The 25152-nt window shown below is 40.6% G+C and overlaps 1 protein-coding gene across 1 annotated transcript in view; it reads left to right on the top strand.

Moving 5' to 3' along the window:
* Rad50 (RAD50 double strand break repair protein) overlaps positions 1-25152 on the top strand; it is a 52437-nt gene that overhangs the window by 9070 nt on the left and 18215 nt on the right. The window contains exons 6-20 of the mRNA XM_032912300.1: positions 1408-1536; positions 1752-1917; positions 4292-4485; positions 4860-5066; positions 6354-6536; positions 7963-8120; positions 9867-10042; positions 10703-10940; positions 13690-13879; positions 14596-14722; positions 15056-15249; positions 17527-17637; positions 18308-18400; positions 18486-18599; positions 23719-23846. Of these exons, the coding sequence (XP_032768191.1) occupies positions 1408-1536; positions 1752-1917; positions 4292-4485; positions 4860-5066; positions 6354-6536; positions 7963-8120; positions 9867-10042; positions 10703-10940; positions 13690-13879; positions 14596-14722; positions 15056-15249; positions 17527-17637; positions 18308-18400; positions 18486-18599; positions 23719-23846 (2408 nt within the window). The remainder of the gene's footprint in view (positions 1-1407; positions 1537-1751; positions 1918-4291; positions 4486-4859; positions 5067-6353; positions 6537-7962; positions 8121-9866; positions 10043-10702; positions 10941-13689; positions 13880-14595; positions 14723-15055; positions 15250-17526; positions 17638-18307; positions 18401-18485; positions 18600-23718; positions 23847-25152) is intronic.

The raw sequence follows: 25152 nt of genomic DNA, 5'->3' as shown, positions 1-25152 counted from the left end.
CTCTTCCTACCTCCTTCAGAGCCTAGAGTAGGCCAGCAGTTGAAAGCCTTCAGGAAGTGCATGCATTTAGTAGCATTTACCCAGTATGTCCTGTGTGTTGCACATCCATACTTCAGTTTGCAGGCTCAAGGAGGATCAGCATTCCAGTCTTACCTCCCAGTCTTATTTGGTCTTTGAGTCTTTAAGATGAGCTTTCATTTTGTCACCCTCAATAAACAGTTTGTAATTCTCTTGCTCCCCTTCTGTGTACCACCACACCAGCATGGTCTATGCAGCTTTGCCCAAGTCAGTTAAGTCTTCTGACTGTGCTGCTTAGCTTGTGGTCTTGTAGTCAGAGAGAACTTAGAGTAGCACCTAGGACTGTCTGGAACACAGTAGGTGTTCTTCAGTGATGTTATTTGTAATATTACCTTGCTCAAATCTCTTTCATTTAGCTACATTAAACACTTCTGGGGATATAGGAGGAAACAAAGTAAAGGACATTCCTGTTTGTATGGTGATTACATATACCCATTAATGAATAAAACACGAGAGACATTACTAGTATAATTTACTTTATTTTTATGTGTGTGGGTATTTTGCCTGTGTGCATATCTGTGTACCACATGCATGCCTGCTGCACTTGGTGAGGGGAGGCAGAAATATTGAATATTCAAGGTTGTCTTTGGCTACATAATGAGTTTAAAGCCAGTGTGGACTGCATGAGATTCTGTGTCAACTAGAACAACAAGACGTTGGGGCTGTAGCTGTAGCTCAGTGCTAAAAGCTTGCCTATCATGTTTAGAGCCCTAGGACCAAGCTTTACCATTTCATCATCATCATCACAATCACCATCATCATCATCACCATCATCATCGTAATTAAAAAAGTAAACTAGCCATTTAAGAATTTTGTTCTTAAAAATGTGGCATTTCACAAGCTGGATTAAAGGCTCAGCAGTTAAGACAGCTCACTGTTCCTGTGGAAGATCCAAGTTCAATTCCGACAGTCCTATCAGACAGCTTACAATTACTTTGACTCTAGTTCCTGGAGATCTACCACCTGTCTGAGCTCCTTGGGCGTGTACACAGACACATACACATGTATAATAATAAATCATCTCTTGGTCTTCCAAGATCAAGTGTAGAATCTCTTTTTATCAATTTAGCATAAATAGTTAAAATGTGTCATTTCATACCATAGAGGTCAATGCCTTCTGAACAGAAAACTTGTGTAGAAGCTGGTGAAAGCAAGGTATGTGCTTCATGGTGTCCTGAGTGCTCTACCGTGTTTCTAATGACTCTTTACAGGCTATATTAGCACTAAATGGTGGTGTCTTGTTAAATGGTCTGTGCATAAATGATGTCCCTTTCTAATGATGTAAGCTAGAATGGATCCTGCTCATGTAGAATATACCTTTACTTTCAGAATCGCCTGAAAGAGATTGAACATAACCTCTCTAAAATAATGAGACTTGACAATGAAATTAAAGCCTTGGATAGCAGAAAGAAGCAAATGGAAAAAGATAACAGTGAATTAGAACAGAAGATGGAAAAGGTTTGTGGTGATAAATTTTGTTCTGTTTGAAAATTCAGGGATTATCCTAATGGACTGAGTTTAACCCCTTTCGTCTCCACACTTTCGGGGAGAAGTAGATCTGAATCTTGACATTTGTGATACCTCTATCAAAATGGCTATTGAACAGAATCTCCATTGTGTTAGGGTGGTTGTCGTATTAGTACATTAAAGCTGTCTATTTTGGTTTGACACAGGTTTTTCAAGGGACTGATGAGCAGCTAAATGACTTGTATCACAATCACCAGAGAACTGTAAGGGAGAAAGAAAGGCGCTTGGTAGACTGTCAGCGTGAACTGGAGAAGCTCAGTAAAGAAGCTCGGCTCCTCAACCAGGAAAGAGCAGAGCTGCTTGTGGAGCAGGGTAAGATACAGACCTTACTTGGCCTTTTCCCTTCTAGAACATAGATTTTCTGCACGAATGAAGAATTGCCACAGAGTTAACACTGAGAACATCTAGTCTCAAAGGGCTGTGACAGAAGCCATCATAGGACACGCTATAACTAGCAGGTGCTCTTCTTGAGGTGACCACCTTAGATTAAAATCTAGGACAGAACTCAGGCAAGGCCCAGGAGAAAGTCATTTTAGGAAATATTCCTGCTATTATTATGCTTTTTCTGTTATTATTACACATGTAACTATCACTAGGTATTAGCCCACCCTTTTGAGCAAATCTATGAAGATGTACTGTCTTGTAGTGATGCTATATGGACAAATAAATGACTTCTTAATTCTTTTTTTTTATTTATTATATATAAGTATATATATTTTTATATATATTTTATTTATTATATATAAATATACTGTAGCTGTCTTCAGACACCAGAAGAGGGCATCAGATCTCATTACAGATGGTTATAAGCCATGATGTGGTTGCTGGGATTCGAACTCAGGACCTCTGGAAGAGCAGTCAATGCTCTTAACCACTGAGCCATCTCTCCAGCCCAACTTCTTAATTCTTAATGATGATCCTATAAGAATTCCTAAAATGATAGCAGTATTTATTAAGCTCTTCTATAGTGAGACTGCTATTAGGTCCTTTCTGATAGTCAAAACTGCAGTGAGAACTCTGCCAGTCTCACATGTGTCAACAGTTAATTGCTTCTGATAGTAAGCAGACATTCTACTACTCAGAGAACATTCCAAGAGATTGCAAGACCATTAACCAAGGGGACTGGAGAGATGGCTCAGAGGTTAAGAGCACTGGCTGCCCTTCCAGAGGTCCTGAGTTCAATTCCCAGCAACCACATGGTGGCTCACAACCATCTGTAATGGGACCCGATGCCCTCTTCTGGTGTGTGTGAAGGCAGATCACTCATATACAAATATATAAATATTTAAAAATTAAAAACAAGACATTAACCAAAGGTAACGGAAAGGGAACTAACAATTTATTTTAGGTGCTAGGATGAAAGACAAAATACTGACTGGGTTTATCTATGCAAAACCTCACTAATAACTTAGTTATGTTTTTTAACTCTCAGTGAACCTGTGGGCTGTGACAAGTGATGATGCTTAGTTAGATGCTCACTCCTGGTGGATATGTGTGTATACATTCTCTGTTGTAAACTTCTGTTTCAGTTTATGATTAGAATTTATGTGTGAACTTGTGATGAACTTTTTACCATGTGATCATGTGTTCTGAAAGTTGTAGACATGCTGAGGGCCAAGAGTAGAGGGTGAATTTTCCCTTATCCCCCTTTTTCATTCATTCTGTTTTCTCTCTTTTTCTAGAAAATAGGAAACTTTTTACAACTTAGAAATAGACACTAAATTCAATTTTCAAAGTTTCCCTTTTTCTTCTTGCTACTTCTGACTTCCAACTATCAGGCTGGAAGTTAGAGCTGCACAGTTCCTGCTGAGATAGAACAAAGGCCACATTACTTCGTCCCTCACTGCTAGGCTACAGGTTAATCACCTAAACCAGAGACTTTTAACCCTCAGAAAGAGCAAGAAAGTGTTCAGGACTTTTTAGAAGTTATCATCAGCATTTAAGTATAGTTAGAAAGCTAGAACGTCCAGAGACCATCAGTCTTTAAAGCCACCCCAGAGTCCTACTCTGTATCCCATTTCAACCCACTTTAGGCTGAGAGGCTCCTGACAGGGCTGTATAGTGTGCTTCCATTTTAATAATATTCTGAAATGTCAGAGTTGAGGACCTAGTGAACAAATTCATGGTTGCTAGAGGGAATGGATAGAAGAAGGGACAGGAAGAAGATGGGTGTGCTTATGGTTACAGAACAAGAAGATTCTTACAGTGTTGAAACTGTTTACTATCTGTACTGTGTTTGGCTGTATGAGATAACATGGGGTAAAATTATATAGAACTTGAGGTTGGAGAGATTGCTCAGTAGTTAGGAGCACTTTGTGCTCTCCAGAAAACTTGCATTTGGTTCCCAGTAGCTTACCGTCACCTATAACTGTAGTTCCAAGGATCTAATGCTCTTGTTTCTCTGGCACAGACTCACACAGGAACACATACAAACACCTAAACAGAAAATTTAAATCTTAAAAAAAATTATATGAAATTTAATGCATACACATGAATGAGTGCAGATAACACTGGGGAGTTTGGATAGGCCTGATGGATCATACAATGTTAGTATACCAGACAGCTTTACACAGTGTCCATTAGAACAAGCTGGGCAGAGCTTATAAAGATTACAGTTATTTTTTACAACTGCATATAAATTTACTTTTACCACGACTTTTTTTTAACTTATTTTTTTAAAATAAAGGTCGTCTACAACTACAGGCAGATCGACATCAAGAGCATATCCGAACCAGAGATTCACTGATTCAGTCTTTGGCAACACATCTTGAATTGGATGGTTTTGAGCGTGGACCATTCAGTGAAAGACAGATTAAAAACTTTCATGAACTTGTGAGAGAGAGACAGGAAAGAGAAGCTAAAACCGCCAGCCAGCTCTTGGTAAATATCTTGAAACCCAGGTTTTTTGTGTCAGATTCACTAAGTGATCCTATAAACTTTTAAAGTGAACCCAGTTTTGTAGCATGTTTAGGTGAGTTTTAGGCTATTAGGTAGAAAAAAACTTTTAGAATTTTTTTTAATTTATAACGATAAAATAGGAGCATAGTATAGATCTGTGGTTTTATTTTAAGTAAAGTTAATTTTTGAGGATAATTGCAAAAATGTTTGTTCAGTTACTAATCGTCACCTCTGGGCAATGCTTTTCCCAGCTTTAGAAATTATTTCCTATGTTTTGTTCATTGTATGTTTTACTTTAAACGGAAGTTTCCTTAGTTACTTAGTGACCGAATCACTAATGTGATTCTCAAATTTAGAGCGACCTTACAGACAAAGAAGCGCTGAAGCAGAGACAGATTGATGAGATGAGGGACAAGAAGAGCGGGCTGGGGAGAATGATTGAGCTGAAGACCGAGATCCTTACGAAGAAGCAGACTGAGCTGAGGAACGTGAGGAATGAGCTGCAGCAGCTGGAGGGCTCCTCGGACAGGATTCTGGAGCTGGACCAGGAGCTCACAAAAGCGGTAAGCTGTCCAGGTAACAGTGGCCACTGAGCGCTCTCACATCTAAGGCCCCCCGCTCACCCTGAGGCTGTAGCACTTCAGTTAGTATCCCATATAAAGTGAGCTCACTTAAATATCTCGATTATCAGTTCTCTGATTCTAGAAATTGGTGGATTAAAATTAGAATCATCAAGAAAATTTAAAAAAAAAGAAACTTGGGCTCAGACTTCAAGCTTTAGACTCTCCAAAAAGCATTCTCCTTTGAGTGTGGCTCACAGATATGTGTTCCAAACAGCGAAGTGGCGTGATTATTATAAGTACCCGGTATCTGACCTAAGTTAAAAGGCAAATACTCTTCCAGTTAGTCTCCACACAGTGAGGTTTTTATGTGACTGACTTGTCACATTTCCTGTGGTAAACAAACTCTGCTGGCCATTTTCTTCAAGAGTTTAGTTTTCCTCCTTGCTTTTGTCCTCTTTCACATCTCTGTTCCTCTTCAAAGTGATGCCCTAATGCATGTGAGACCTGTGTCCCACCTCCATGACTTAGGGAAACTGATGTCTGTTTGTAACTGGCCACTGCAGAGTACATTTTCATCAGTTTACAGTATATCGTACATAGTGCTGTCAGGATGGCAAGTGCTAGCGACGGACCGCATCACACCTGCCAAGGAGTAGAGTGAGTTACATGGGAGCTTAATAAATACCTAAATGGGGGGAGTAAGAGTTATTAATCAATCTGCGTATACATTTCTCCTAATTTTTTTCTTTATTTTTAAAGATTATTTTTATTTGTGCATATATGTACATGTGTCTGTGTAGTTCCGTACAAGGGAGTCCAGGTGCCGGCAAAAGACAGAGGCATCAGCTCTGTAGTTGTGAGCTGCCTGACCTGGGTGCTGGGAATTCAGCATGGGTCCTCTAGAAAAGCAGTGTGCGCTCCTAATGACTAAGCCACCGCTCTTGACTCTCTTGGTTTTTTCTAATTTTTATCTCTCCTTTCTGTTTGACTCTTCACGGTTTATTTACTAATTCTCTATCATTGCAGCACAACACAATAACCTAAATAAGGTTTTCCCCAAAGCATAGTTTATGTTTTTCTCTTTTAGATATGAGCAGAGAGTAGTATTTTGTTTCTCTTAGGAATAATTTTTGGCTTTAGTGGTAAAAATGAAGGTTTACTAAAAGAAAAGATGATATATTCATCAAATAGTAGAGAGAGCTGCTTCAAAGCTAGCAATAATCATACCTTGTCATTATCTAATTCTGGCACAAAACATATAAGTGTACATTTGTTTGAATTGATTAGGAACGTGAACTAAGCAAGGCTGAGAAAAATAGCAGCATAGAAACCCTAAAAGCAGAAGTAATAAACCTCCAAAGTGAGAAAGCGGACCTGGACAGGAACCTGCGAAAACTGGATCAGGAGATGGAGCAGTTAAACCATCATACGACAACCCGCACACAGATGGAGATGCTTACCAAAGACAAAGTATGAGTTTCTTTCTCTGTATCTATACTGATCGGTATTTAAAATAGTTTATCTTCCATTTTTAGTCAGTAGACTGAGGTATTGATTTGGTATTGGTTTTGTATTTATAGAGGTTACAATAACTTAGTATTAAAAATAGGCTGATAAAATAGATTTTTTTTTTCTTTTTTCCGGAGCTGGGGACCGAACCCAGGGCCTTGCGCTTGCTAGGCAAGCGCCCTACCACTGAGCTAAATCCCCAACCCCGATAAAATAGATTTTTAACTTAAAAGTTTTTTTTTTTTTTTTTTTTTTAATTGTTGTTACTGTTTTTGAGATGGGCTGTAGCCCTGTTACCCTTGCTGGCCTCTTACTTCTGTGGACTCAAGTGATTCTCCTACCTTAGCCTCCTAACCAGAAATATAGGCATATATCATTGCACCTGGAAAAAGCTATGTTTTAATAACAAAAAGCCCATAAATACAAACACAAAAACATGGTTCGAGACAGGTTCTTTGTGTGGTGCTGGCTGTCCTGGAATTCCCTTTGTAGACCAAGCTGGCTTCCAGTTCACAGAGATCTACCTGCCTCTACATCTCAAGTACTAGGGTTAAAGGTGTGTAAATCCCCCCACCCCCAGCTGTTGGCAACTCTTGACATATAGAGGTTTACATTTTTTATGATACTGGTTACTCTGTCTTAAAAAGACCATCCGGGGGGGTTGGGGATTTAGCTCAGTGGTAGAGTGCTTGCCTAGGAAGCGCAAGGCCCTGGGTTCGGTCCCCAGCTCCGGAAAAAAAAAAAAAAAAGACCATCCGGGGACATGGCGGATGTCTTGAAGGGGAAGATACTTGTTGCCAAGCCTAAGTTTAATCCCTGGAATTCACATGATCCACGTGTGTGTGCCATGGTTGGAGTATACACACACCAGTGGTTTTCATTGTTTTTTAAAGGCAGTTCTCCAAACCTTTACAAATTTTATATTTTTTACCTGAATTTGTATACTTCTCATTTTTAAACTGGAAACTCAAAGCATCATTTCAGAATTTATTTATTCAACTTAATTCATTTTAAAGGTTCTTATAATTTAGTGTATGTATTTATGAGCATACACTTGGCTTTTTAGTCACCTTTAGGTAGTGCACAGTTTTAGTCCCGTCATTTAGTAAGCAGAGGCACAGGGATCTCTGTGAGATCCTGAAAAACCTGTTCTGTGTAGCAAGTTCCAGGCCAGTCAGGACTACTGAGTGAGGCTCTCTCTCAAAAACCTTAGAGAGAGTTGGTTCTGTCCCGTGTTCCTGTGGGTTTCAGAGGTAAACTCTGTTGTCAAGCTTTTTTATGACAAATATTTTGACTTACTGAGCCATTGCACCAGTCTCCAGAATTTATTTTTGTTATTAACAGTCTTGACTTTTAAAATTTGATTTGTTTTATATTTTCCTTATAGACTGACAAAGATGAACAGATCAGAAAAATAAAGTCCAGGCACAGTGATGAACTAACTTCACTGTTGGGGTATTTTCCTAACAAAAAACAGCTTGAAGACTGGCTTCATTCTAAATCCAAAGAGATTAATCAGACCAGGGACAGACTTGCCAAACTGAAGTGAGTTGCTAAAACATTACCACTAAGACAGAGCTCTTTATTTCATGCTTTTTAAAAAATTGTTTTAAGCATTCATTGTCATGTCATTTTCAGTTTACTTCTGGCGATTAAGTAAAATGTAATGGGAATAGTTAGGGCCTCTTGTCTCTCAAAACTGTAGAAAAAGATTGACATCGGAGATTGTTTTCTGTCTGTCTGAACAGCAAGGAGATTATTTTCTGTCTGTCTGAACAGTACATTGCTTAGACATTCTCCAGTACTCTCTTAAGTGCTGGTTACATAAGAGGTATTTCTCAGTGAATGTCTAAGGAGACAATAGATTTGGCTTTTGCTGTATTAAACTAATGGTGCTTTCTTTGTTCGTTGTTTGAGCAGGGGCTCAAAATATAGCCCAGGCTGGTCTCCAACTTAAGATCCTCTTGTCTCAATTTGGAAGCGATGGAATTATAAGGTGTATATCAACATGCCTGGCTCAATTTTTTTTTTTTTTTTTTTTTTTTTTTTTGGGAAGAGTCTTTTAGTAAATAGGCTTTTTAAGTTCAGGAAATTACGAGTTGTTGCAGTTTATTAAAGATATACAGTAATTGGTATAAGCTATGTCCCCTGGAAAGAATTGTACAAAGAGGGGCAAGTGAGCAACCTCAGAGAGCACCCTTACTGCCAAGCATCATGGCTTGCTTCATTCTCAGGGGCCCATGCGTGGGAGAGAACTGATTTCTGCAAGTTGTCCTCTAGCCTCCACATGCATAGCATGGCACGCATGGCCTCCCCAGTGAAAAAGAAAAGGGGGGTGTGGGGCTAAATATGAGGAATAGTCGCTGCTGGCGAGCTAAGGAAAAGGAGCTGTCAGTGGAAGCAGCAGCTGCTTGGGGAACCAGGATGAGGCAGCAAGAGTGGTGTCTGGGGTGCCCTGGAACGATGTTTCCTCAATGAGAGGTCAGTGGGGTTTGGTGCTTTTTGGAGACTGGAGAGGATCAAGGCTGTACTTGTCACTTAGGTAACAAGACTCTCCTGCATCATAACTTAGCTAAGATCTCCAACACGTGAACCCTGAGGTTGGCTGGGTGGTGTTTAAGAGTTGTGGCACCAGCAGAGCCAGCAGGTGGCTTCCACTTGCTCCATCCCGTAATCCGAGGTCTAATACTGTGAGCCCCAGAAATAGAGCAAAATTCTGCCCCCGTTTATTTACATGGGGATGGGTCCATGCTCAGGATTAGCAGATGGGTCAGTGCCTTAGAGGGAGCATTCGACTAGAAGATTGAATCAGAACATTCAGTTTGTTCCTCTGGCTTCTAAAGAAAGAATGTGGCAGAAATGTAGCTCAGTGGTAGGGTGTGTACTTCCCATGCTTGGGGTCCTAGGTTCTATTCCCAGCACAAAACTATAAAAAAATACAAATATAGGGAAATAATTGCTCATACCTCTTTTAACAACTTTTGACAGAATTTATCTAGTATCTCTTTAATCAAATTTTTCAAATTTCTTGGGAGCTGGAGAAGAGGGCTCAGTGGTTAAGAGCACTAGCTACTCTTGCCTTGGATCTGGGTTTGGTTCCCAGCACACACATGGTGGCTCACAGCCGCCTGTAACTCCGGCTCCATGGCATCCAATATGCTTTTCTGATCTCTTTGGGCACTAGGCACATGCCTGGCGCATGAGCAGGTATGGAGGCAAGACATTCCTGTACATAAACTAAGCCTGGACAGTTCAATTTTTAAAAATATCCTACATTTGTTTTTATTTTAGCAAAGAACTAGCTTCAGCCGAACAAAATAAAAATCATATAAATAATGAGCTAAAGAAAAAGGAAGAGCAGCTGTCTAGTTATGAAGATAAGCTGTTTGATGTTTGTGGTAGCCAAGATTTTGAAAGTGACTTAGACAGACTTAAAGAAGATATTGAAAAATCCTCAAAGCAGCGAGGTAAGTTACAGTTTATATTATCAATTTGACTTTAGAAATTTCATTCACAGGTAACTACTGAGGATCAGAGATTTTAAGATTTTTAATTTAATTTTAATTTTGTGTATGAGGGGGTATGTGCATGTGAGTCAGGTGTCATCAAGGCCATAGTCATCAGATTGTCCCTGGAGGTAGTTAGTGTTTGAGATGATAGTGAGTTGTCCAGTATAGATGCTAAGAACTAACTCTGCTCCTCTTGTTAAAGCAGCAAGTGCTCTTAACTGCTGAGCCACCCCCCCAGCCCGAGGCTAGGAGATGTTAAAACTTTGTATGGACCCAAATGACTTGAGCTTGTTCCTGGCTGTATAGTTTTACTGTACAAGTAGCTTTTGGGATTGTTGAACCTTTCTTGTGTTTTAGATTTATCATCTATAAAATGGAAATAAAGCTATGTATTCTATAGTACATTAAAGAGGAGTAAAGGAGTGTAAGAAATGCCTCGCACATAGAAAGACCTCAGTACAATATTACATACCAAAATGGTGCAAATTGAATGTAGAATATCCTTAGGAAGGTTTCAGTGTCAGAGTCTTTATTTGGGTATACTTATAAAGCAAGAACAATAGTTATGGAAGAAAATATATGTGTGTGTGACTAGGACTTCTTGACTTTTTTAAATAGCCATGCTGGCTGGAGCCACAGCAGTCTACTCCCAGTTCATCACTCAGCTGACAGATGAAAACCAGTCCTGTTGCCCAGTCTGTCAGAGAGTATTTCAGACGGAAGCTGAGTTACAGGAAGTCATCAGTGACTTGCAGTCCAAGCTGAGGCTTGCTCCAGATAAACTCAAGTCAACAGAATCAGAACTAAAAAAGAAAGAACGGCGCCGTGATGAAATGCTGGGGCTTGTGCCCATGAGGTAAGCCTGAAGTAGTCATGGGGACGGGGTGGTCCTTACTCTGTGTGTTTCCTGAGACTTGGCTTGAGTCATAGGTGTGACAGGTTCTAAACTGGTTGTTGATGTCATTTTCCAAACCCCACACGCAAATTAAAATATGAAAAGTTCTTCTAAAAAAATAACATTTTTTTTAAATGTGTGTGTGTGTGGGTGTTTTCTCTACATGTATGTCTGTGCATCACATGGGTAATTGGTACCCACAGGAGCCAGAAAAGGTTATTAGATCCCCTGGGATTGGAGTTACATATGGTCGTGAGCTGCCATGTAAGGGCTGGGAACTAAATCCTGGTCCTCTGGAAGAGTAACCACTGCTCTTAACTGCTAAACCTCCCCCTCTCCCCCCAAAAAATACCTCCAACTTTTAAAATTACATCCTATTTATTTGGCATGGGTATGGCCGTTCATGTGACCATTCCATGTCAGTCATGTGACCATCAGAGGACAGTTCCGTTTGAAATCTGTTCTTTCCTTTCCACCATGTGGGTCCTGGGGATCAAACTCAGACCGTTAGGCTGGGTGGTTGGCGTCTTTCCCCACTAAGCGATCTTATGATCTCCAAAAGACAACATTAAGGGTTTACTTTACGTTGTTGTCAGCATTAACTCCTCATGCTTCTACCTCCCGAGTTCTGGGTATGTGCACCCATGTCCAGCTCCAAATAGATCTTAGTAGTCTGTTCTTGAGAATGGAAGTGTCTTTACTTTTTTTTTTTTTTTTTTTTTTTTTTTTGAGATGGGGACCGAACCCAGGGCCTTGCGCTTCCTAGGCAAGCGCTCTACCACTGAGCCAAATCCCCAACCCTGTGTGTCTTTACTTTTTAAAGAACAATTAGAGCACCTTACATCATTAAAGAGGGAGGACCACATTGAGAAAGTGTATGTATGTGTGAGACTTTGAAAGCAGGATTAACACGGTATGTATGCTCCTGGTTCTTAGCCATCGTTCTGCTGTTAACTGTCCCTTTTTACGTATAACAGGTCTGTGACCACAGTTTTTGGAAGTAATAAGAAATGGAATTAATTGCTCGTGTTAATGTACATATAAAATAGGAAATTGTTTCTTTTCATTTTTCTGTATAAGAATTAGTCTGTCATCACAGTACTTTTAGGTTGGCAATTCTTGGTCATAGTGTACTTTTGTTGAAATTATTTTAAAGATTTTATTTTATGTATGTGAGTACACAGTTGCTGTCTTCATCCACACCAGAAGAGGGCATCAGATCCCATCACAGATGGTTGTGAGCCACCATGTGGTTGCTGGGAATTGAACTCAGGACCTCTGGAAGAGCAAGCAGTGCTCTTAACCGCTGAGCCATCTCTCCAGCCCCCATAGTGTACTTTTTAAAAATTAAAATTAATCATGGTTTCAATATGTAATAGCCAACATTTGGATTGCTTTTTTTCCTTGTTATTAGTAGCTAATTTAGTTTATCATATCTTTTTTTTTTTTTTTTTTCTTTTTTTCGGGGCTGGGGATCGAACCCATGACCTTGCGCTTCCTAGGCAAGTGCTCTACCACTGAGCCAAATCCCCAACCCCTTATCATATCTTTTAAACTTACCATATTAATTTAATTTTAAGTAAACTTTATTATTTTTTTAAAAGTTTAGTTTATATATATGGGTGTTTTGTTTTCTTGTATGATCTATGCACCACATTCATGCAATGCCCAGGAAGGCCAGAAGATGTCATTGAACCTCATGGAACAGTAGTTACACACAGTTTTAGCTACCACATGGGTACTGGTAACGAACCCCGGTTCTCTGAAAGAATAACCAGTGCTTTTAACTGAACCATCTCTCCAACCCCTAAACTTTATATTTTTTAAAAAACCTGAGTATGTGTTACGCTTTACAGGTGACATCAATAATAGGTATAGAGCCAGTACCTGTCTTATTGACAGTCAAGTGCAAATAGTGATATTAAAAAAATGATTGGTGGTTTTTGAACCTTGAGCCCACGTACCATTTGGCTGAGTGTCTGGCTTCTTCCTTCCTCTGTAATTTAAAATATTTTTAGTTTTGAAATAACTTTCTACTTAGAAAAAACTTTCAAAACTAGTACAGAGACTACACACACACTGTTCTGCTGAGATCAGCAGTTTGTGTGACTATACAGTTACTGAACCAGGAGAATAGCAGTGCTGCCGCGCTCCTGCCTACAAGCCACACTATAGCCCATGGGTCTTCGCGTCCCTGCCTGGCCTCAGAATCCCACATTGCTTCTGATTTTTTCTCTAGGCTCATGCAGTCTATGTACAGCAACTGCGAATCAGCCCTTTTCTGTCTCTTTCATGGCCTTGAAACTTTTGATGAGTACAAACAGTTGATTTGTAAAACTACTTCTGCTTGGCAACACCCCAGTAATAATTACTGCCAACTGCAGTAGCTACTAGCATCAGTAAGCAGGTGTTTGAAAAATAGGACATTCACATATTCTCAGATCTGTGATATCTCTTAAGATACATTTTTTAAAATACAAATGGAAAAAAGTAGTCAACTTGTAGTCTAGAAACATGGCTAACACCACCATATCCTAATGAATAGGGTAAACATCACCAATAACAGACATATTAACATCATTGACCTGTTGACAGGATAGCCAAGAAAGGGTAGCAGCTCTTTTGTGCCGTTCCTGCCAAAACCATATAGCTTCACTTTAATTACGAGAAAATGTCAGCTAGATTGACTTTCATTGTGTTTTCTTTTAAGGCAAAGCATAATTGATTTGAAGGAAAAGGAAATACCAGAATTAAGAAACAGACTGCAGAGTGTCAATAGAGACATACAGCGCCTAAAGAGTGACATAGAGGAGCAGGAGACACTCTTGGGTACAGTGATGCCTGAAGAGGAAAGTGCTAAAGTGTGCCTGACAGACATCACGATCATGGAGAGGTTCCAGGTGAGCTGCTGCAGCTTACAGCAGAATAACACTGATTTGTGGGGACTTGAATGTGTGTTAAAAACAGTAGCTGGGCATGGTGGCTCACACCTTGAATCTCAGCACTGGAGAGGCAGAGGCAAGTGGATCTCTGTAAGTTCAGGGCCAGCCTGGTCTATATAGCAAGTGCCAGGTCAGCCAGCCAGGCCTACACAGTGAGACCATGTCCTCCCACCATCCCCCTAGACAGACAGACAGACAGACAGACAGATAGGGTATATACATATGTATGTATATACACATACATATTAGCTAATTTTCAGGTGCAGACAATTGATTTGTATACATTCCTAGGATTAAAGTATTTATAAACTATGGAAATCGAGGCATAATTTATTTACCTTATTTAAAGCACTAGAACTTTTTTTTTAATAAAGTCTCTTTTTTTTATTTTACTTTATGTATGTGAGTACACTGTCGCTGTCTTCAGACACACCAGAAGAGGGCGCCAGATCCCATTATAGATGGCTGTGAACTACCATGTGGTTGCTGGGAATTGAACTCAGGACCTCTGGAAGAGCAAGCAGTTAGTGCTTGCTCTTAACCATTGAGCCATTTCTCTAGCCCCCTGAAGGACTAGAACTTAATTTCATTTTTTATACTATTAAGCTTGGCCTTAAAAGAGTTTGAATCATGATGATGCGATAAGTCTCTTAGAAATAACTTCTGTTCTGAAGATGGAGCTAAAAGATGTTGAAAGAAAAATTGCACAGCAGGCAGCTAAGCTGCAGGGAGTAGACTTGGATCGGACTGTCCAGCAGGTTAACCAGGAAAAACAAGAAAAACAACACAAACTGGATACAGGTAATGTTTTTGTTTACTTTCCACAAAAACTTCAATGCCTACTTCTGTGCATTCATTCTCTTCTCTCCAAGTATCACTGCTTGGCTTCTTTGCCTGTGTAACAGACTTGGATTTGTACACAGTCAGATGAGCTGCACTCTTTCCCAGTGGGACCTGCCCTATGAGCTTTACCCGAGAGTGGTCAGGGTGGGGACAGCTAGCAAGATACCCTTGCGGGTATTGGAGGCCCCTGGCATTCAGCCGGGAAATGTGTCCACTACAAGAACCCAAAGGATGCTATTGGTGCTGTCTGTACCCACCCACTAGCCACTGTATCATTTTGTCTCTGTGCAGTTTCCAGTAAGATTGAATTGAACCGTAAGCTTATACAGGACCAGCAAGAACAAATTCAGCACCTGAAAAGTAAAACAAATGAGCTGAAATCAGAGAAACTGCAGATAGCCACCAATTTGCAACGGCGTCAGCAAATGGAGGAGCAGACTGTGGAATTATCCACTGAAGTTCAGTCTTTGAACAGAGAAATAAAGGTAGCAATGTGCATATGTGTTGTTTTTTTAAGTTACTTCAGACAAAAAAAAATTCATGTTATTAATATAACAGACATAATGACAGTTATTGTGAAAATCAAGTGTTTTTTTTTTTTCTTTTCTTTTTTTTCGGAGCTGGGGACCGAACCCAGGGCCTTGCGCTTGCTAGGCAAGCGCTCTACCACTGAGCTAAATCCCCAACCCCTCAAGTGTGTTTTAATGCTTGTTCGTGTGATTTCTAAGTGGCAGAGTAGGTGTTAATAAGTAAAGATTTGGGAAGAAAGAGTTGGCATATAAAGAAGAACCAAGTGTCTGGTTAGGTGGTGGATTTCATGTTACTGGAAGTGGTCAGTTGATGGCTGCATAACTGTATATGAATTCTTGTCCCCAAGTGTTATATCCATGGCAGATACCTATGTGTCAGCACTGCTTCCATTCAATCTCATGTGTGATTCAGACTACTTGCCAGTATAGTGAGCAGGCATGGACGTGCCCTAGACCCTGAAATGTACCCACTGGCTTTATCTCAGGTCCTAACCCAGGTTTTCTTAACTAGAGTCACTCACTCATAAGTGCGACACCAGTTACCCAGTTCATTTAGTAGTAATTGCTATAAATGTTCCTTTAGTTCTTGAATTATTTTTGGATTTAATAAGTTGAGCTTATAATAATATTACCTTGCAGTAATACTAGTCTTGGCTGGCTATAAATGATTTTTACTTAAAATATTGAGTGCCCCCCAGCCCTGTTGAAATAGATAATCAAGTATGCTTGTGTAGAAAAAAGAAACTGGGATTTTAGAATGCCCTATTTTCCCAGAGGAAGCAAGGTTGATTCTCAGAAAGATCTTCTGACAGGGAGGCCTGTGGCTTTCCTCCACTCCACCATCTCCTAGATCAGTAATCTAATCATTTTGGTAGTCAGACTAGCTTAGACTCTTAGCTATTTCAATTGATTATTTTATTTACATCCTGACCACAGTTTCCCCTTCCTCCTATCCTCCCAGCCCTCCCCCCTTCCCTCCTCTCCATTCACTCCTCCACCCTTTCTCTTCAGAAAAAGGGAGGCCTCCCTAGATACCACCCAGCCCTGGTGTATCAAGTTGCAGTGAGACTAGGCTCATCCTACTGAGGTAGAAGAGGGAGCACAGTAGGGCAAAGGGTCCCAACGGCAGGCAACAGAGTCAGAGACAGCCCTTGCTCCTGCAGCTAGGAGTCCTCCATAAAGACACAACTGTAACATGTGCAATGGGCCTAGGTCTGGCCCAGGCAGGTTCCATGGTTGGCGGTTCAGTCTCTTGAGTCCCTATGGGCCCAGTTTAGTTGATTCTGTAGCTTTTCTTGTGGTGTCCTTGACTTCTCTGTTTCTTCAGTCCTTCCTCCCCCTCTTTTGAAGTACTCCCTAAGCTCCAGCTAATGTTTGGCCGCGGATCTCTGATCTGTTTCCATTATTTGCTGGGTGAATCTTCTATGATGATGGCTATGCTAGGCTCCTGTCTAAAGTGTAGCAGAGTACCATTAACAGTGTCGGGTGGGCTCCCTCATGACATGAGTCTCAAGCTGAGGAAGTCATGGGTTGGTCCCTCAATGTCTGCTCCATCTTTGCTCCTGTATATCTTAAGACAGGACAAATTGTAAGTTGAAGGTTTTGTAGCTGGATTCGTGTCCCAGTCTCTCCATTGTAAATTTTGCCTGGTTACAGGAGATGGCCAGTTCAGACTCCTTATCTACTAGAAGTCTTAGCTAGGTCCCCTTGTAAGTTCCTGGGAGTTTCCATTGACCTTGGCTTCTAGCTCTTCCCAGAGATTCCCTCAACCCCTGCCGCCCCCATTCCAGATGTCTCTTCCAGTACTCTTGTCTCCTTTTGTCCTTCCCCAACTTAATTCCTCCTGCTCCCTCCCCTCTCCACCCCCCAACCCCCGCCTCCATGATGTCTAGTCTATTTATTTCTCTTTCTTAGTGAGATTCAGATGTCCCCTCTTGAGCCCTCCTTGTTAGCTTCTTTGGGTCCGTGGGTTGTAACATGGTATTCTGTCACTTTATGGTTGATACCTACTTCATCTACTTTCATAACCTTGAACAAGTTACTGTTTGACCTGTTTGCCTCTGAAATATGTGAATAAAAGTAATGGTGCTGTCTTCATGACCCTGTCAAGAGACAAAATAAGTTAACATTAAAGCCTGACATCTGGGACCCATTTTACTAAGGCTATGGAACATCTAAAATAAGGTAATGGAGTGTTACATGACCAGTCTGGTTTTGTGTGTATGTATTTAGGATGCTAAAGAGCAAATAAACCCTTTGGAGACAGCACTGGAAAAGTTGCAGCAGGAAAAAGAAGAATTGATCCACAGAAAAAATACAAGTAACAAAATGGCTCAGGATAAGGTAAGTTCTTGGTTATATATTTTACTTACCCAGTGTCTGTGTTAAACATCTATAGCATGATTATTTCATATAAATGACTGCTAAGATAGAGGATCTTCATGTTTGTGATCCGAAGCTTACCTCCTTGAGGCACAGTCACTCTCTCACGGAACCTGTGTCTCACTGGGGTTGCCTGGTGAGCTTTCAGGAGCCTACTTTCTCCAAACCTTGATGCTGAGGTTACCGCACACATACTCATGCACAGTTTTGGTTTGGTTTGGTTTGATTTAACATGGTTGCTGGAAATTTGAAGTCAGATCCTCAGGCTAACATAGCAAGTGCTTTTATCCACAGAGCTGTGATAAATTTCTGACATTAACAAATTCTTGAGTTGTAGCCGGCTGTCCTGGAACTCTTTGTAGACCTGGCTGGCCTCCAGCTCAGAGAGGTCCCCGTGCCTCTGCCTCCCAAGTGCTGGGATAAAGGTGTGCTCCAGCACCGCCAGGCCATTGTTTTCCTGAGGCAGACTCACTCTAGATCTGACTGCCTTGGAGTCGTGGCGATTCTCCTCGTTCAGCCTCCTTCCCAAATACTAAGGTTCCAGGTATATGCTACCATGCCTAGCTCATCTAGTGTAAATGCTTGTGTTTATGTGTGTATGTGTTTAAATTTTATAAATGTTTACCAACAGATCAATGATATCAAGGAGAAAGTTAAAAATATTCATGGTTACATGAAAGACATAGAGAATTATATTCAAGATGGAAAAGATGACTATAAGAAGGTAATTTAATTAAAACAAAATTAGTATTTCTTTGTTTTTATTTCATGCACTTAATGATTTTTATTTATTTATTTTTTATTTTTAGCAAAAAGAAACTGAACTTAATGAAGTTGTCATTCAACTAAATGAATGTGACAAACACAAAGAAAAGATAAATAAAGAAATGGGAACCATGAGGCAAGATATTGACACACAGAAGGTAGGCCTGCTGCCCAAGGGCAGTGTGTCAGCACCATCTGTAGTGCATTTCATTAAAACAGAGGCCAGACTGGGCAAGATACAGACAGAGGAGATAGTTCGTCCTTCCTCTTTATTTTTTATTTTTCATTTTTATTTTTAGCAAAGGACTCAGGTGGTAAAAGTTTAAACATAAAAGACCAGATGTTGTGATGTTGGCACAAGCTGTTAGTCCCAGCACTCAGAAGGCAGAGGCAGGTGCATCTCTTGATTCCAGGCCAACTAGGGCTACTTCTGGTATCCCGTCTTTAAAACAAGTTTAAAGATGAAAGAGATTAAATATCTCCCTCCTCCCACTCTTCTTCTAGATGTTGTTTCTCGTATATTCTTATTTAATCTTGAAATGTTATACTTCTATGTCAGCAGACACTCAGAGAGATAAATATGTTTATATTTGCATATACACTTAAGTTTATACATGGTCCTTACATTTGTATTATTTTCTGTCTTTTCAATTAATGTGTTTTGATCTTAGGTTAACACAGCTTTTTTTTTTTTTTTTTTTAAGACAGGTCTCATTATGTAGGCTAGGCATAGTACTAAATTCCAGTGTATCCATAAAAGTTATAGCCAAGGAAAATGTAGTGATAAGCCATTTTGGAGTTGGTACGTGTGTCATTTTCTCTATTAATAAGATTAATGTCTATAGTACAGTTAAAATGAGATTGCGGCGCTATCCTTTCCAGACTCTTCCTTTAATCCCAGCAGTTAGATTTCTAGTTTAACCTGATCTACATACAGGTTCCAGGATAGTGGGGCCTACACAGAGAAACCCTGTCTCAAAAAGCTAAAGAAGAATTAAGTTGACATGTTATCTTCAACATGCTTTAGGCAGGCTTGGCAGTTAGTGTCTTCGAAACAACATCCTTTTTCTGTTTGTGTTAGGGTTTTTTTGTTTGGTTGGTTTTAGTTTTTCAAGATAGAGTTTCTCTGTGTAACCCTGGCTTTCCTGGAACTCACACTGTAGATCAGAACTCATAGAGATCCTCCTGCCTCTGCCTCCCAAGTGCTGGGATTAAAGCCAGAGCAGCTTTCTACTGGATGTCCAGCTGTGTCACCAAAGCATTACTACTGGATATCCAGCTGTGTCACCAAAGCATTACTACTGGATATCCAGCTGTGTCACCAAAGCATTTCTACTGGATGTCCAGCTGTGTCACCAAGCATTTTTTTTTATTGTTTCTTTGAGACGGGATCTTAAAGTGCAGGCTGACCTGTAACTAGTTGTGTTGCTGAGAACCTTGAACTCCTGACCATCCTGTTTTCACTTCCCAAGTTCTGGGATTGCAGGCATGTACAACCACGCCCAGGCATTTCACATGTGAAATGTCAGTACAAGGACAATTGGCCTGACCTCATGCATGTAACTGGAATGTCAGTTTGTAGTGTGAGCAGGCACCTTTCAATGAGCTGGGAACCAGGAGAGGAAAGAAAAGAATTTCTTTGATGTCTCTTGAGCTAAAATATATTCTTTTTGAAGATTTATTTTAGTGTGTGTGTGTGTGTGTGTGTGTGTACACGTGTATGATAATGTGTATGCCTGCAGGGACCACAAGAGGGCATCAGATTCACTGGAACTGGAGTTACAGGTGATTGTGAGCTAGGAACCAAACTCCAGGAACCAAGTGCTCTCACTGCTAAACCATTTTTCCAGCCCTGTGGGACACATTGCTTTTGCTCTTGGACATCAGACATCTCGGGTCTTGGGCTGGAGATGTAGCTCAGTTGGTAGGGTACTTACCTAGCATACAGGAGGCCTAGTTTGAGCACTAGCATTGTATAAACTGTGCACATGCGTATGTTGTACAAGCAGTGTTAAACATTGGAATCCCAGCACTAGGGTGGTAGAGGTGGGAGGAAGAAAGAATCCAGGACTTAGACCATTGACCCTCAGGTTCTTGACTTAACACTGAACTGTCTCTGGCATCCTGGAATCGTTGAGTTTGCCAGCGCCTTGTTGTGAGCTTCCTCACCCTCTGTAATTGTGTGAGTCAGCTGTCCTAATGACTTCCCTCACATATCTGTATGCTATTGACTGTCTGTCTGGAAGTCAAAGTGGCAGACTATATGCATTACTGTATCAGCTGAGCTCTGTGGCAGGAAACTCACTGGCGTGTGCTTATTTAAGTCATGTTAAGTTATATCCTAAGATGTACCTAGCCTAGCAGAGACTTGAGGTGTCAGGGTGGGAGGATACCCAGGGGCCCCCACTCACTCAGAGGAGGGGGGCACTGAGCAGGATATAAAGTGAATATGTTAAATAAATAAATAAGAAAGGGAAGGAGGGGAGAAAGAGAGGAAGGGGGGAGGGAGAGAGGGAGGGAGGGGAGACGGGAGACAGGAGAGGGGAGAGATAAGGCTGAGCAAGTCATGAGGAACAGGCCAATAAGCAGCGTTCCTCCATGGCCTTTGCATCAGCCTTGCTTCCAGTCCCTGCACTGCTTGAGTTTCTGTGCTGATTTTCTTTGATAATGAACAGTGCTGCCCTGGAAGTATAAGCTGAATAAAACCTTTCCTCTCCAAAAACAGTTTCATCCTTAAATAATTTTAAGTCTACTCTGCCTCCCTTCTTTTGGTGAAAGAATATATATGAAGGAAAAGTAGAGATTATTTGTCATAAAAATTATAGTAAGTTCACCCTCTTTTGTCAGGTTTCAAATACAGTACTAAACAGCACTTGTGAAAGCCAAGCACAGTGGCACACGCAGGCAGAGACAGGCTGTGCCTAGTGCTTACTGGTGAGTTCCAGGGTCACTGAGAGACCATGCCACAAAAACAAAAAATACTGACATAGATATGAGGAGTGACACTCAAGGTTGTCCTGACTGCCACAGACATGTGCCAAGCATCAAACTGATGAACTTTAAGTGTTAACCTATTTTCCTTTCATATCTTATTCTTTATATTTTGTGAGCTGTTACAATAGACAGGAAAATTGGACCCCAAAGCCTTTTACAAGCAGTTACTGAGCCAGGCACTGTCCTGCTGTATTTATCCCTCACAGTGCTAACGTCACAGTAGGTGGCATTATCACCATATTCCATGCAAGCTGATACTTAGAAAACTTAAATCAACTTGCCCAAAATTATCCAGTTTACTTCCAAAGCTGTGCCTTTTACCTGCTGTGCTTTCAAACTAAAGCAAGAGTGGAAGCTAAAGTAAAAGAAAGTCTGTTTCTGATGACTGTGTGCGGCCAGATGAGGAGTGTTCCATGAGAATGTCTGCCTGACAGCGTGGTAGCACTGTATAAAGAGCGCTTTCACGTAGTCAATTCAGATATTAGATCACAGATGAAAGCAACCTTTCCGTTTTCCTAATAAGGAAAAACTATAAGCTAGGTTCTCCATGGCGAGGCTTCAGAGAGCACAGCTGCTGCCGCGTGTCCTGGGTTGCCTTAGCCACTGAACACGTACAGACAGCCATGTCACTTTTATAGTAATGCCACAGGAATTTGCATAACGGTACCTTAACTTTTTTTCTTCTCGAGAGTCTTTCTGTATCTCTGGCTGATCTGGAGCTCACTGTGTAGCCCAGCCCTACCTTGAACTCAGAGTGTCCTGCCTCTGCTTCCTGAGCACTGGGAGTAAAGGCATGCTCCACTACACTCAGCTTTATCCTACCTCTTGCTAATTTTTTAAAAATCTGAAAATAATGGTCCTTAGGAATATAGTTGGAGATAAATCTTTACCATGTGTGAGGGGAACCTCTTCTCCCCTCTCCTAGACCCTAGATCCTTCACTGTTGGAAGTGTTGTCAAAGCTCTGCTCTTCCCCCTACTCTCACATCACTGAGTTTCTACAAGTTCTCCCTACCAATATCAGCTGCTTAATTGTCTCTTAATATGTCTCTTGTAATTCATTGTAATCACCAGGAAAACTATCCGGGTAGTTTGTTTATCACTCTTGCCAGGTGATTAGGTATCCTTTTTCTTTTCTGCCTTTGTTTGAGACAAGGTTTCTCTGTGTGACAGCCCTAGCTGTCCTGTAGACCAGGTTTGGCCTCGAACTTACAGAGGTCCGCCTGTCTCTGCCTCCTGAGTGCTAGAATTAAGGCATGCACCACCATGCCTGGCTTGAATGTCTTTTTAAGGATTAAGACCACTTAGAGTCAACAGCCAGTTTTTTAATATTCTAGGTCAACTGGCAGAATAATCTCAAATTCGCAGCTATATGTTACTCCCAATCCTTTGTGTGATTATGGGTAGAGTATCCCTCATCCAGAGGATTAGGCATTAGCAATGTTTCATACCCTGTAGTTCTTTGGATTTTGTAGTAATTACATAGACTCTATTAGTTGAACATCTACTAATTGAAAATCTAAAATGCTATCAAACCCATTGTGTGAATTTTGGATGCTCAGAGTAGGACCACTCCACTCGTATTTGTCAGCCTGAAAGCAGAGATTGGATCGATGTACTCTAAAGGATCTAATAATAGTCTGGGCACAGGTAGGAGATGAAAAAACTAGGGGATAAAGTAGGGGAGACTAGTTTGTATTGATCTCGAGATTGTTAAAATTTTGTTTTTCACTAATATTAAGTGGAACTGCTCTTCAGATTAGCAAGCTATGTAGCGGTGGTCCTGGGAAAGATGATCTACTAGGTTGTAGATATGAAATACAATGTCTGGGCTGGAAGTGGTGATGACACACCTTTAATCCCAGCAGGCTGAGGCAAGCAGATCACTTTGAGTTCCAAGGCCAGCCAGGACTTCAAAGTGAGACCTGTCTTAAAAATCTGTAATAATTAAAAATAACATCTGGTTAATCTTTCCATTATAGATAATTATTTTGTGTATATAAAATGATCACATTTAATCACATGTGCTCTACACATTTATTAAGAGGCTTATCCCCTGCCAAAGAAAAGACCTTACATCATGGACAGAAGGGGCAGTGCAAGCTGATCTGCTCCTCCCGTCCCTCCCATCCCACTGACTGACCCTCCCTCTGGTTAGTTCAGCACAACAGTAAGGAAGGCAGTGTTATCACCAGCGTCTGCGTGTGCCCGTTAGTGGTGTGTGAGGGAGGTCATGCTAATAGCTTGCTTATTTTTGTTAACTGATAACAATATTTATGTCTAGATACAGGAAAGGTGGTTACAGGATAACCTTACACTGAGAAAAAGAAGAGAGGAACTAAAAGAAGTTGAAGAGGAACGAAAGCAACATTTGAAGGAGATGGGACAGATGCAAGTCTTACAGATGAAAAAGTATGCTTTAGTAAATAGTATTTGTTGTTTATTTTTGAGGTCTCCTTGAACAGCCTGCGCTGACCCCAAACTCAAAGTGCTTCTGCTTTGAGGGCCGGAATTACAGGCTTGGTCACTGCACCCATTTCAATAAAGGTTCTTACTATTACAATATAAAGAAACCAGCTGGGGTTGGGGATTTAGCTCAGTGGTAGAGCGCTTGCCTAGGGCGCAAGGCCTGGGTTGGGTCCCCAGCTCGAAAAAAAAGAACCAAAAAAAAAAAAAAAAAAAAAAAAAAAAAAAGAAACCAGCTGGAGAGATGGCTCAGTAGTTAAGAGTAAGGGTGTTCTTCCAGAGTACCTTGGTTGGATTCCCAGAGCTCAGTTTTCTACAATGAAGTGTCTCCCAGATCCTTTTCCCCAATATTATTTTCTTTCTCTCTTTCTTTTTTGTTTTTATTTTATGAGATTTTGCCTACATGTATGTGTGTGCACCACATTCATGTAGTGCATGTAGAAGCAAGAAGACAGAAACTGGCTTTAGGTGATTGTAAGCCACCATGTGGGGTTGTGGGAATTGAACCAGTGTCCTCTGGAGGAGCAACCAAGTCATCTCTCTAGCCCAAGCTAGAATTTTTTTTAAAAAATAACTACTTCTGTGATTAAAATTTAGCTTTTTTTTTTTTTTTTTTTTCCCGAGCTGGGTACCGAACCCAGGGCCTTGCGCTTGCTAGGCAAGCGCTCTACCACTGAGCTAAATCCCCAACCCCAAAATTTAGCTATTTTTTTAAGGGTCTCACTGAGTAGCATCCTAAGTGCTGGGATTAAAGGTTTGCACCACCACACCTGGCTGTCCATGTTTCAGACTGCTTAGTGCATGTGGTCCTTAAAGGACCTTTCACTACTAGGAAATGGCAGAAGTATCAGCCAAATAGGTAATAAGGTTAACTAATACTAGTTCCCTAAACATGTGAGCAATGTCTAACACATAATAGGTACTTATTAAGTGGTTGATAAATAAATAAAAATTTTTAAGGCACATATTAAAGTCTGTATAATCTGTGAGGGTACCAATTTTTTTGAGTATTTTACATCTTTTGGGTCAGATTTATGATTTTTAGACTTTTGCAACAGAAACAAATTTTTTAAATAAATTTTACTATAGAAAATAATTTATGGCAAATAAAATTGTGCTGTCTTTGACATTTGTAAATAAAACCGATTGAAACATGCTATCCAGTAACTTCTCATTGTTGGCAGTTGGGTGTAGTTCTTGGTTCTAGAGCAGAAGTGTGTGACCTACTTGCATGAGTCTCCAGTCCTTTACT

This window comes from Rattus rattus, chromosome 9 (assembly GCF_011064425.1).
Source record: "Rattus rattus isolate New Zealand chromosome 9, Rrattus_CSIRO_v1, whole genome shotgun sequence".
In the NCBI taxonomy this organism is placed as follows: Eukaryota; Metazoa; Chordata; class Mammalia; order Rodentia; family Muridae; genus Rattus; species Rattus rattus.
This window is presented reverse-complemented; position numbering and strand designations above follow the sequence as displayed.